At 42.7% G+C, this 13730-nt stretch overlaps 1 protein-coding gene across 4 annotated transcripts in view; it reads right to left on the reverse strand.

Annotated features, from left to right (window-relative positions):
* LOC115462841 (CUGBP Elav-like family member 4) overlaps positions 1-960 on the reverse strand; it is a 162304-nt gene extending 161344 nt beyond the window's left edge. For all 4 annotated transcript variants that reach the window (XM_030192880.1, XM_030192878.1, XM_030192879.1 and 1 more), the window contains exon 1: positions 821-960. In XM_030192880.1, coding sequence (XP_030048740.1) covers positions 821-910 — 90 coding nt within the window. In that variant the 5' untranslated portion in view covers positions 911-960. The remainder of the gene's footprint in view (positions 1-820) is intronic.
* Between the last annotated feature and the right edge of the window lie 12770 nt (positions 961-13730).

A 13730-nucleotide genomic window follows, 5' to 3' on the forward strand; every position in this document is an offset into this window, starting at 1 on the left:
CCCTCCCTGGACACATACAAGGAATTTTCTCAATATTGGGGGTGCTCAGGCACCCACAGCACCCACAGAGTCGGCTCCAATGCATATGGGGAAAGGCTAAAGAGGTTAGGGCTCTTCCGCTTGGAAAAGAGATGGCTGGGGGGGGGGGGTATGATTGAGATCTTTAAAATCCTGAGTGGTGTAGAACGGGGTAAAAGTGAATCAATTTTTCACTCTTTCAAAAAGTACAAAGACCAGGGGACACTCAATGAAATTACATAGAAATACTTTTAAAACAAATAGGAGGAAATATTGTTTTCACGAAAAGAATAGTTAAGCTCTGGAACTCATTACCAGAGGATGTGGTAACAGTGGATAGCATATCTGGATTTAAAAAAAGGTAGGTTTGGACAAGTTCGTGGAGGAAAAGTCCACGGTTTGTTATTGAGATAGACATGAGGGAAGCTACTGCTTGCCCTTGGATTCAGAACATGGAATATTGCTACTATTTGGGTTTCTGCCAGGCACTTGTGACCTGGATTGACCACTGTTGGAAGCAATGTACTGGGCTAGATGGACCATTGGTCTGACTCAGTATGATGTATGGCTATTATCTTTTTTTTTTTTGCTTACTGAAGCAGAACAGCTGTTTTAATCATAAGAACGTAAGAATAGTCATACCGAGTCAGACCAACGGTCCATCTAGTATCCTCCTTCCAATAAGTTGGAAGTTTAGAAAGAATATGGACACATTTATAAAACGTTTTGCAGGACCTTTTTCTCATCCCTAAAAGTTCCCATCAATCCCCTGGCTTTCACATGGACAGAATTACATACTTACTGCCTGTGCGTAAGCGCCATATGCCCCAAACTGGATAGCCATTGGGTTAAACATTCCCATCTGCCCAGCCATTTGCTGCATGCGTCTCATTGTGCGCTCTTTGTCCGTGTCTGCAAACTTGACCACAAGGCTCGAGGAAGCCCCCTGCAAAAAAAAAAGAGAGAGAAGATAAAGTTTTTCCATTATCTTACAGAGTAAAACCTGCCGCTCTACTCGGTGCTCTATGACCTGAGGATCCAAAAACCAAGAAAACCACAGGCTTCCACAAGGAAACCCAACAGGAGAACATAGAAGTGAAAGAAGACTAGATACCAGGAAGGGTAAAACCAAAACAGTTTATTCTTCCAAAAATGAGCAAGTTGTCCTCAACACAGGCTGTGTTTCGGTGTGGAAGTCTTCACCAGGAGAACATTTTGTACGCTGAAGTTTTGATCCACATTGCTTTAATGATATTATTACAATTCCAATTGAGCAAAATAAGGTTAGACGACTCAGCAGTATTCTCCTGATGAAGGCTTTCATGCCGAAACACGGCCTGTGTTGAGGACACCTTGTTCATTTTGGAAGAATAGACTGTTTTTGATTTACCCATCCTGGTATCTAATCTTCTTCCACTCAGGGGCGTAGCCAGACCTCGCTGGGAGGGGGGGCCAGAGCCCGAGGTGGGTGGCACTGTTTAGCTGCCCCCCCGCCAGCCACCGCCGCATTAGACCCGCCTGCTGATGACCCCCTTGATCCCCTCTCCCGCCACCAACCCTCCCCGCCGCCGCATCAGATACCTCAGATACCTCGTTTGCTGCAGCTGAAGATGTAATGGTATCAGTTTATTACTGAAATATGTAGCATGTTTGCTGGATTATATATACACCAATATATTTGTGTATCTTTTAAAAATATATATTTGACACTGCAGCAGAGAAAATAGGCTCATTCCAAAAGCCCTCTTCCCTCCCCCTTTGGGGCCTCACCTTGTTTTTTCTCATTCCTCAAACAAAAGACTTAAGACTGCTTTAAAGTTTTAAATTGACTCTATTCCTCTGCCCTCCCACCTAACAAAAGATGGACTAAGGTGGACACCTGAATAAAACAAAGAAACTCAGGGGAACCATAAACAGGACATTTGCTTGTCAAAGGTATACCTGCCCCTCCCATCAGCTTCCAGACATGTGCAGAAAGGAAGGACTTGTAATGTGTATCTGCCCCAGAGACTGAACAGGACATCAAAAGACATTTGCCAGCAAAGTCCAGACTGTAAGTCTCGTGATGTCATAAGACATGGGACCAACTCAGGGGTCGTGTGCAGACATGAGACTACATTAACCATAATGCCTGGCAAAATATCCAAGACATGCACACACCATGCTTCTCTGCTAACATTATAAAAGGCCTGGAAACAGCCCAGCTCTCTCTCTTGGAACCTGCCTCCTCTTGGGACCTGCCTCCTCTTGGAACCTGCCTCTCTTGGGACCTGCCTCCTCTTGGGACCTGCCTCCTCTGGAAACCTGCCTCTCTTGGAAACTGCTGCTCTCTTTGGGGTCTGCTGATGCCTCCTGTCCTCAACATGTGCTCATCAATCAGCCGGACCACAGCATGCTTGTAACAAGGACTTGTAAGTTGATCTAGCTGCTACTTTGTTCTATTTTTATGCACAGATTACCTGTAAAGATTCCTCTTAATACCTACCTCTCGTGTGCAATTGTATATTAAATCAATCTTTTTGAAGCTAAAAATATGGTCTCTTTGTGTTCTGAATATATATATACTTAATATATTTAATTTATTGCAATTATCACCTTTGGTGATTGGTGGAGAAATTAATATCCTAAAACTTATAAATACAGCGCTTGCTCTTAAATTATAAACAGTAGCGAGTTGCTCTCGAGCTATTTTCCCCAAAATAACTCATTTCTTCCAACATATTAATTGCTGGAGAAGTGGGTAGAATTTCTTGTAACATATTAATTGGTGGAAGATGCGGGCAGGTATTCTGTGCAAATAGAATGAGGTAAATAGGTAAATTATATTTTTGTATTTTGCTGCTTTATAGAGAACTGAGTATCAGGTTTCATTAATTAAATTTCCGATTGATAAACTGATAAGGCTTTCAGGTATTCAGAATGCTGTGCTGGATGGATGTTTGGTCTTGTTTAGGTACTTATGCACTCATGTACTTTATGTATCTCATAATCAAATCTTTAGGCATGATCTGGCATAAAATAAAAAACAATTTTGCAGTTTCTTTTGAGGAGGACATAGATAACCCCACTTTGCCTAAGCAATGCGTAGAATCCTCGGGCCCCAATCCATGGACCCCTAGCGTAGTGCAGGACATTAGTAGCATCTCTGATATGGAGAGCAAATTCGAAAAATATTGTAATTTATATTCAATTAAGGAAGGGAGCAAGAGAATTTCTGCATGCACTTGGTTAATGTGGGCCATGTGTGAGAAAGCCTTAAAAGAGCATGCAGAATTGAATGAGAAATTACTAGCCAAAGAGAGAGAATGTATGCAGATAGAGAATGAAAAGGAGTTCTTAATCACAATGACTAGTTGCTTAAGTTATCAAGTAGATTCTCTTAAACAGCAAGTCCAACAGCAGGTAGCCCAAGAAAATCAGATGCAGACCCAAATTTCAGCCTTAGAAATACAAGCCAACCAGGTTCCTGGTTTGAAGCATTTAGTCAGAGAGTTATCACTGCAGACTCCCACTCTAGGTGAAGAGCATGCACATTGTCACAAGGACATAGAAACCTTAAGACAAAAATTACAGGATGCTCGTATGCAGGTCTCAACCATTACGGGTCTCCCATGTGCTCCTCCAGACCCAAATACAGCTACAGCCATGCCTGTTTCAGCTGTGGTAACAGTATCACAGTCCACACCCGTAGCAGGAGGTTCAACTAGAACCATTAGTTCTCAGACCCCCTCACAGCATCCAAAACCTCAGCACATATATGCACAACCTGTTCTGCAGTCTGATTTAAACGCTCATGATTCAGCTCCTCAGCACACAGATGCACCACCTGGGCTGCATTCTGATCTAAGCTCCCATAGAAGGGAACCTCTAATAAAGAAATCAGCTCCTCAGTATGTAGCTACTGAAAACCGCCAGCAAGCATGTGACATTTTAAACTCTCATGTAGCCTTGCAGATATTGCAGATAGCTAACAATAAAAAGAGAAATTTGCCGCCAGATAAACAGAAACGTATAACTGCAGGTCCTGCTGGACCAGAAACTGACATTCTGTCAGCTCTTCCTGCAATTTAATTCCTAATAAACATGAGGAGATGCATCCAGCCTGGACTGGACTTCTCCACAGCATGACCCACCCTGCAGATGGCAGTGGGATCCAGGTGGTTGATTTTTAAAATAGGTTGGACAGGAATATAGAAAACGTTTTTTGCAATGGCCCTTTGTAACACTGATAAGAATTTAAAATATAGCTTCTATTGTTCATTATTTAAAGATGTAGCTTCTGTTGTAATTTGTTTTTGATATAATATTGTTTAAGGATTTAGAAATGTCTTTTTTTCTGATGAGTGACTCCCACTGGAGTTGAAACTAAAATACTGGGTAAGAAGTTTTAAAAATGCCTCCTTATAATAGGTAACTCCCGCTGGAGCTGAAACTTAATATTGTGCTTTAATGTGAATTAACAAGATATGCTTATTTTTATAGAAAAGAAACTAAAGCTTAAGAAAGTAAAGCCTGTCTGCACTGCACGCTGCTCGCATAAAATGGTCTAAGATTATGGGAAGGAACTGTGAACAAGAGAGGGAACCCCTACCAGAACTGGAGAGCCATGTGACCTGCTAAATTAATGTATAATGTGTTTTTCTGTCTTTTTCAGAGTTCGAGTGTAAATCTAAGATTAAATCTAAGATTTAATGGTGCTAGTAATTAATATATATATGGCTATCTCAGATACCTGTTCTACATTTTAAAATAGATCTATGCCTCTTCTACATTTTTAAATGAATAGATCTATGCTGTTCTACTTATGAGATAGTAAATGAAACTGCTGTGGTAATCCAAGATGGATGCCACAGATGATGCTTTTTGTGCTTTAATAATTTTGCTAATTGTTGCTTGGTTCTAAATAAATGAAACTGCGGTGGTAATCCAGATGGATGCCGCAGGTGCTGCTCTTGGTGCTCTTTGTGCTTTATTAATTTTGCTAATTGTTGCTCACTTCTAAATGAATGAAAATGCTTTGGCAATTCCAAGATGGATGCCGCGTATGTTGCTTTTGTGTTCTACTTGCAGGTTAAGCTCAATCCTGGATCTGGAATGGACGATCGGAGACCTAAGGGCCTAATAGAGTTCTTTGTTTGTTTGTCATGTGGTCTCCATGTTTATATGTTTGTTTTATGTTATGGGGTAAACAGAGAACTATAAACAGACATTCATAGACCCTCCCTACTAACAGTCCCTCCATTAGTTCACATTGTCTAAGAAAAAAAAAAGAGAGACCATTTTCACTGGCAGGCAAGCTATAGAAAAGAATCATTCAAGCTATGGCTCACGTATAATAAGTTCTACTAATTGCTATCTAAGGTTATATATTCACATGTATATATTTGAAAATATGAGCGAAGGTTTCTCTTTACATGATCTATTAGGTACAATCAGTACAGGGAATGTTTCTGACCTTTTTAGTTTATTCTACATTACAGCCAGGACGCACACAATGTCTCTCCCTGGAATGAAATATTGGCTGTGTGCAAAGCAAAATTAACATATCTTTTCTAAATTCTTTACAACATTAAACACATGAGTGTTGTCTATTAAAGTGCAACATTAAACACTGCTAAAGCAGATAAATATGGTAACCTTTTACCACACTCATTACCCATAAAAGGTTTCTCTCTGAAAAATAAAAAGTTTCTCTCTGAAAGGTAGTTCATGGCAGTATACCATGACTCTGTTTTTTTTTAATTTGGTCAATGATTAAGTAAATATTATTGCATAGGAATGATAGGAATAATTGTTTTGTGTGTAATAGTAACCTAGGAAATTATTATAATTGCATACATATGTCTTTCTTGTTTCTAATGAAACAGTAGTATAATAGCTCCACATTTACACCCTTGCTTATGTATCACTGCTGTGAATACCTCAGTTAGCCTCTGAAATAGAGAATATAGGGAAACATTCACAGTGTTAGGAAACATTCATAGAATATTTTTCCTTGGAATGTCAAACGCTGAAAATATGACTGAATAGATTGTTCCACCCCATTGTGGTGGTATAAATTGGTCAATTGTGCACTCTCTTGCTATTGATCTGGCTAGCATACTGGGTAAGATATCCTGTGGCATAAACTTGGGAGCAGCCTATGCCCCTGAGCAGGTGAGACAAAAAGAGGTGGTCTCTGGAAATAGAGCAAAATGATGCTTGTGTGGCTGAAGTCATATAAAGTGTACTTGCAATCCTATTTTAAACCAGAGCAAAGCCATACTCTGCCACCTGACTGAATGGAAGCCTAATGAAACTGACCACAGAAAACTTAACCCTAGCTACCTAAATGTAAGTCATGAGTAAACAAAGTAATAATGATGAGTCTTTTTGCTTATAACAGTCATATTCCAGCTAAGGACATATTCCAAGATTCATAGTGATGTGACATAGTAGATGACGGCAGGAAAATACCTGCACGGTCCAGTCTGTTCAATGTCCATTATTAAAAGATTCACCTCTTCCAGTACACATGCCCATGTAAACAGTTCAGTACCTTTGCTATTGTTCTTTTGATATTATGCTACTGTACAAGGTTAGAGTTGTTTTTTTTAAATTTTAGCTTTTATAGTTCATTTTATGGCTCCTCATTCCAATATATTAAAAATTTATTTTCACTCGGAGCCAAGAGAGGGAATGTAATGGTATCAGTTTATTACTGAAATATGTAGCATGTTTGCTGGATTATATATACACCAATATATTTGTGTATCTTTTAAAAATATATATTTGACACTGCAGCAGAGAAAATAGGCTCATTCCAAAAGCCCTCTTCCCTCCCCCTTTGGGGCCTCACCTTGTTTTTTCTCATTCCTCAAACAAAAGACTTAAGACTGCTTTAAAGTTTTAAATTGACTCTATTCCTCTGCCCTCCCACCTAACAAAAGATGGACTAAGGTGGACACCTGAATAAAACAAAGAAACTCAGGGGAACCATAAACAGGACATTTGCTTGTCAAAGGTATACCTGCCCCTCCCATCAGCTTCCAGACATGTGCAGAAAGGAAGGACTTGTAATGTGTATCTGCCCCAGAGACTGAACAGGACATCAAAAGACATTTGCCAGCAAAGTCCAGACTGTAAGTCTCGTGATGTCATAAGACATGGGACCAACTCAGGGGTCGTGTGCAGACATGAGACTACATTAACCATAATGCCTGGCAAAATATCCAAGACATGCACACACCATGCTTCTCTGCTAACATTATAAAAGGCCTGGAAACAGCCCAGCTCTCTCTCTTGGAACCTGCCTCCTCTTGGGACCTGCCTCCTCTGGAAACCTGCCTCTCTTGGAAACTGCTGCTCTCTTTGGGGTCTGCTGATGCCTCCTGTCCTCAACATGTGCTCATCAATCAGCCGGACCACAGCATGCTTGTAACAAGGACTTGTAAGTTGATCTAGCTGCTACTTTGTTCTATTTTTATGCACAGATTACCTGTAAAGATTCCTCTTAATACCTACCTCTCGTGTGCAATTGTATATTAAATCAATCTTTTTGAAGCTAAAAATATGGTCTCTTTGTGTTCTGAATATATATATACTTAATATATTTAATTTATTGCAATTATCACCTTTGGTGATTGGTGGAGAAATTAATATCCTAAAACTTATAAATACACTAATCCCCTCCCACCATAAAAAACAGGTTAAAAATACTTTTTTGCCAGCCTCTATGCCAGCCTCAAATGCCATACTCAGGTCCATCGCAGCACTATACAGGTCCCTGGAGCAGTTGTAGTGGGTGCACTGTACTTCAGGCAGGCGGACCTGGGGGGGGGGGGGTTGGGGGGCTCAGCACCCAAGGGAAGGGAGCTATGCACCTGGAGCAATTTGTGAAGTCCACTGCAGTGCCCCCTAGGGTGCTCGGTTGGTGTCCTGGCATGTCAGGGGGACCAGTGCACTACAAATGCTGGCTCCTCCCTACGACCAAATGGCTTGGATTTGGCTGTTTTTGAGATGGGCGTCCTTAGTTTCCATTATTGGCAAAAACCAAGGTCGGCCATCTCTAAGGGCAGCCATCTCTACGGTCGACCCAAATGTCGAGATTTGGGTGTCCCCGACCGTATTATCGAAACAAAAGATGGTCGCCCATCTTGTTTCGATAATATGGTCGGGGACGCCCCTTTATGGGGCTGTCCTTAGAGATGGGCGCCCTTGTTCGATTATGCCCCTCCATGTAAGTCTATGGGGCCCTTTTACAATGTCGTGCCGAAAACTGACCTGCATTCGTGTGGGCGTGTGTTTTGGGCGCACGTCGGACCCTTATTGTACCGCGTCTGGGAAATAGGGATATATTTTTTAAAGGGCTGGAAAACGGGCATGCGGCAAAATGAAAACCAGTGCGTGTCCATTTTTGGCCTGAGACCTTAAGCCACCCATTGACTTAGAGGTAAGGACTCATGCGCTACCTGGGATGGTAAGCATGCACTACGCACCAACTGCCGTTTACTGCTGGGTAGGCACTCTGCGGTAGAAAAAAAGAAAATATTTTCTACCGTGTGTTTTCGGCATGTGTCAAATTTGGAATTACCGCCTGGGGCATGAGGTAGCCGGGCAGTAATGCCGATTTGGCATGTGCTGGACACGCATAGGACGCTATGCGCCTTTGTAAACTGGCCCCTAAGTGCATTGAAAACGAGCCTTCATGTGTCATTTCTAACCCAGAAGAATAACAAAACGAAACAATAATGTTTCGATCCATTTTCCATTTTAGCACGCACTAAAGTGAAAAACAAACATAAACCATGAGATAACAGGATCCTTAAGGAAAAATGAAAATAGTTTATACTGCATAAGCCTATCTGCCATATTCTGCTGGGGGAAAGAAGGATATCTCTAACCTGTAAACCATACCAAGGTTATCTGTAGATGCAATGATTTATGTATTTATTTTAATTATTTATTTATTACATTTGTACCCCGCGCTTTCCCACACAATGCAGGCTTACATAGTTAATACAATTACAATTAAAATAGCAAATTATTACAATTTATGACATGCCCACTGCAAATTGGGGTAAATTCTATAAACGGCACCTAAAGAATTGGCGCTGAAAACTCCCCACTTAAGCAGTATTCTATAAGCCGTGTCTACATTTTGGCACAGATGATAGAATGCACACTTAAAAGGAGAGTCGTGCGAAAATGTAGGTGTGGCCATTTGCACTAACAAAAACATGGTGCAAACCCCGCACCTAAAGTTATCCGCAGAGCACCATTGTCTGTAATTACACATGTAACTCAAAGCTATGCCCCTGTTCTGCCCTTAAATGCCCATGACCTCCCCTTTTCTGTGCCCCTTTTTTTTGGAACATGTATAAATTTTAGGTGCCTTGATCTCAATTAAATCTAATTGGTGCCTATAATTAATTGTTAAAAAGCCAATTGGCGCTAATAGACTTGTTATTTAATTAAATTATGTGTACAAATCTGGAACATATCTAAATTTGTTTGCAATTTTTGGCGACCTTTAAAGAATCAGGAGGATTGTGTCTTATCGATGATGAGGCTCTACAACATTCTTTCATCATCAAGATTTTTTTACAAGTTGAAAAACCTTTGACTGGACCAACATCAGAATTTTCTAAAGATACTGCAGAATGTGAGCTTTCTAGACTGTCCAGGTTCTGACTTTTGATATCCATCTTCAAATGCGTTTAGGGGGTCTTTTACTAAAGCTTATCTCAAGTTATATGCAGCTGGGTCCATAGGAATAAAATGGGCCCTGCTGCAGATAACTTGAGCTAAGCGTTAGCAGAAGACCCCCTTAATGAAGAAGTTTATGTCATTTCAAAAGTACACGTTCATCATCATCTCTGGATGATCCTTCTGTTAGTGCAGTGCAAGGTTTCAGAACCTAAAGAGAATCCTGTCTATTATAGGACTAATGTAAGTACTAGGAGTCAAACAAAAAAGATGTGGAGGGGCATAATCGAATGGGGAGCCCAAGTTTTCCTGAGGATGTCCTCACAGGACGTCCCGCAAAGGGGCGAGGAAACCAGTGTCATCGAAACAAGATGGGCGCCCATCTTTCATTTCGATAATACGGTCGGGGATGCCCTAATCTCAATATTTAGGTCGACCTTAGATCGACCTTAGAGATGGTCTTCCTTAGAGATGGTCGTCCCGGATTTTCGGCGATCATGGAAACCGAGGACGCCCATCTCAGAAACGACCAAATCCAAGCCATTTGGTCATGGGAGGAGCCAGCATTCATAGTGCACTGGTCCCCCTGACATGCCAGGACACCAACCGGGCACCCTAGGGGGCACTACAGTGGACTTCAGAAAAAGCTCCCAGGTGCATAGCTCCCTTACGTTGTGTGCTGAGCCCCCCAACCCCCCCCCCCCAAAAAAAAAAACCCACTCCCCACAACTGTACACCACTACCATTGCCCTTAGGGATAAAGGGGGGCACCTACATGTGGGTACAGTGGGTTTGTGGTGCATTTTGGAGGGCTCCCATTTACCACCACAAGTGTAACAGGTAGGGGAGGATGGGCCTGGGTCATCTGGTCATTTAGGGCACATTTTTGTGGCTTGGTTGTAAAAAAAAAGGACCAAGTAAAGTCGTGCAAGTGTTTGTCAGGGACGCCCTTATTTTTTCCATTATCGGCCAAGGACGCCCATGTGTTAAGCACGCCCCTGTCCCACCTTCACTATGCTTCTGACACGCCCCCGTGAATTTTGGTCATCCCCGCAATGGAAAGCAGTTGATGACACCCAAAATCGGCTTTCGATTATGCCGATTTGGGTGACTCTGTGAGAAGGATGCCCATCTTCCAATTTGTGTCGAAAGATGGGTGCCCTTCTCTTTCGAAAATAAGCCTGATAGTGAAATTAGACAAGGTTCAAAGAAGAGCAACCAAAATGATAAAGTGGATGGAACTCCTCTCATATGAGGAAAGGCTAAAGAGGTTAGGGCTCTTCAGCTTGGAAAAGAGATGGCTGAGGGGAGATATGATTGAGGTCAACAAAATCCTGAGTGGTGTAGAATGAGTAGAAGTGAATTGATTTTTTTACTTCTCACAAAAGTACAAAGACTAGGGGACGCTCAACAAAGTTACATGGAAATACTTTCAAAACAAATAGGAGGAAATACTTTTTCACTCAATGAATAGTTAAGCTCTGGAGCTCATTGCTAGAGGATGTAGTAACAGCAGTTAGTTTATCTGGGCTTAAAAAAGATTTGGGCAATTTCCTGGAGGAAAAGTTCATAGTCTGCTATTGAGACAGACATGGGAAAGCCAATGCTTGCCTGGGATTGGTAGCTTAGAATGTTGCTACTAATTGGATTTCTGCCAGGTACTTGTGACCTGGTTTGGCCACTGTTTGGAAACAGGATACTGGGCTAGGTGGATCATTGGTCTGATCCAGTATGGCTGTTCTTATTTTCTTATGAAATGGACTGTGCCACCTTTATTCATGTTCAAATTTAGTGAAACATGCACTAGCAAAGGTAGCAGTAAGTTTTATACTTTTAGATGAGAGCTTGCTAAGTCTAAATTTGGGATTCTGGACACCATTCCAGCCAGCAGTACAATCAGAAATGCTCCATCAATTCAGCCAGCTGTGCATCGCCTCTGGCTTTTCTTAGTTAATTGGTAGAAATGCTCATAAAAAATGACTGAAGACAAGAATGTGGCTCCTCTTAATCTTCCTTTCTCTGTGACCTCTGTGTCATTACCCTGTCCCTTATTCACAGATGGCAGCCATGTTCCAGCCCAACCCCATGTACTCATCCATCAGCTTTCCTTAACCGTCTTTTTAACCCATGGCAAGTGACACTGGTCAGGATTGATACCTAATCTTTCATGATGGCAGTATTAAGGGGTCCTTTTTAGTAAGGTGCGCCAAAAATTGGCCTGCGCTGTTGTAGACACGTGTACTGGATGCGCGCAGGTTCATTTTTCAGCGTGCTTGCAAAAAAAGGACTTTTTTTGGCCGAAAATGGATGTGCGGCAAAACGAAAATTGGTGCGCTTCCATTTTGGGCCTGAGACCTTACCACCACCCATTCACTTAGTGGTAAGGTCTCACCTGTTAACCGGGTGGTAATCATAGGTGCGCATACAATGCCCATTACCGCCCGGTTTGCGCCGTGCACCAGAATATAAAATACAGTTTCTGGCATGCATACCGGACGCGTGTAAAAAATGAAATTACCGCCCGGGCCACGTGGTAGTTAGGCGGTAGTTCTGAATTGGCATGCATTGGGCGTGCATAGGTGCCTATCCTGCTTATTTTCGAACGAGGCCAGCCATCTTCCGACACAAATCGGGAGATGACCGGCCATCTCATGAACTCAGCCAAATTGGTATAATGGAAAGCCGATTTTGGCCAGCTCCAACTGCTTTCCGTCGCAGAGCCGGCCAAAGTTAAAGGGGGCGTTTCAGAAGGGTATGGAAGGCGGGACGGGGGCGTGGTTATGAGATGGCCGGCTTTGGCCGATAATGGAAAAAAGATGGCCGGCTCTGATGAGCATTTCGCCGGCTTCACTTGGTCCATTTATTTTTAGGACCAAGCTTCAAAAAAAGTGCCCCAATTGACCAGATGACCACCGGATGGAATCCGGGATCACCTCCCCTTACTCCCCCAGTGGTCACCAACCCCCTCCCATCCAAAAAAAAATTAAAAAAACATTTTTTGCCAGCCTCTATGCCAGCCTGAAATGTCATACCCAGCTGCCTGACAGCAGTATGCAGGTCCCTGGAGCAGTTTTTTGTGGGTGCAGCACACTTCAGGCAGGTGGATCCAGGCCCATCCCCCCACCTGCTACACTTATGGTGGTAAATGTTGAGCCCTCCAAACCCCTCCAAAACCCACTGTACCCACATGTAGGTGCCCCTCTTCATCGCTAAGGGCTATGGTAGTGGTGTAGAGTTGTGGGGAGTGGGTTCTGGGGGGGGGATTTGGGGGGTATCAGCACCCAAGGGAAGGGAGCTATGCACCTGGGAGCAATTTTTGAAGTCCACTGCAGTGCCCCCTAGGGTGCCCGGTTGGTGTCCTGGCAAGTGAGGGGGACCAGTGCACTACCAATTTTGGCTCCTCCCACAACCAAATGCCTTGGATTTGTCCGGGTTTGAGATGGCCGCCATTAGTTTCCATTATCGCCGGAAGCCGATGCCGGCCATCTCTAAAGCAGACCCAAATGCTGACATTTGGCTGGCTCCAACTGTATTATCGAAACAAAAGATAGCCGGCTATCTTTTTCGATAATACGGTTCAGGCGCCGCTTTACGGCGCCGGCCAAATAGATGGCCGGCGCCGTTCGATTATGCCCCTCCATGCGGCTTAGTAAAAGGGCCCCTAAGGCTGTCCTATACACTGGTCTATGCTTCTTGCACACGCACAACATGCCACCTTCATGAAACCCACAAATGCAATAAAAAGATATATATTTACATAAAGAGTGAGGCAAAAAAAAAAAAAGAAGAGTAACCCCCTAGATTTTTTTTTGTTTTTTCAACACTGCTTAGAATTCCAACAAGAAATTTTACAGCTTTATTTATGAACATTTATATACTGGGTGGAATAAGATTATCTTTAAACACAGTGGTTGGGAGGCGGAGATAGTGCTGAGCAGACTTATATGGTCTGTGCCACAGCCGGTGGTGGGAGGCGGAGATGGTGCTGGGCAGACTTATATGGTCTGTGCCACAGCCGGTGGTGG

Source organism: Microcaecilia unicolor, chromosome 2 (assembly GCF_901765095.1).
Source record: "Microcaecilia unicolor chromosome 2, aMicUni1.1, whole genome shotgun sequence".
In the NCBI taxonomy this organism is placed as follows: Eukaryota; Metazoa; Chordata; class Amphibia; order Gymnophiona; family Siphonopidae; genus Microcaecilia; species Microcaecilia unicolor.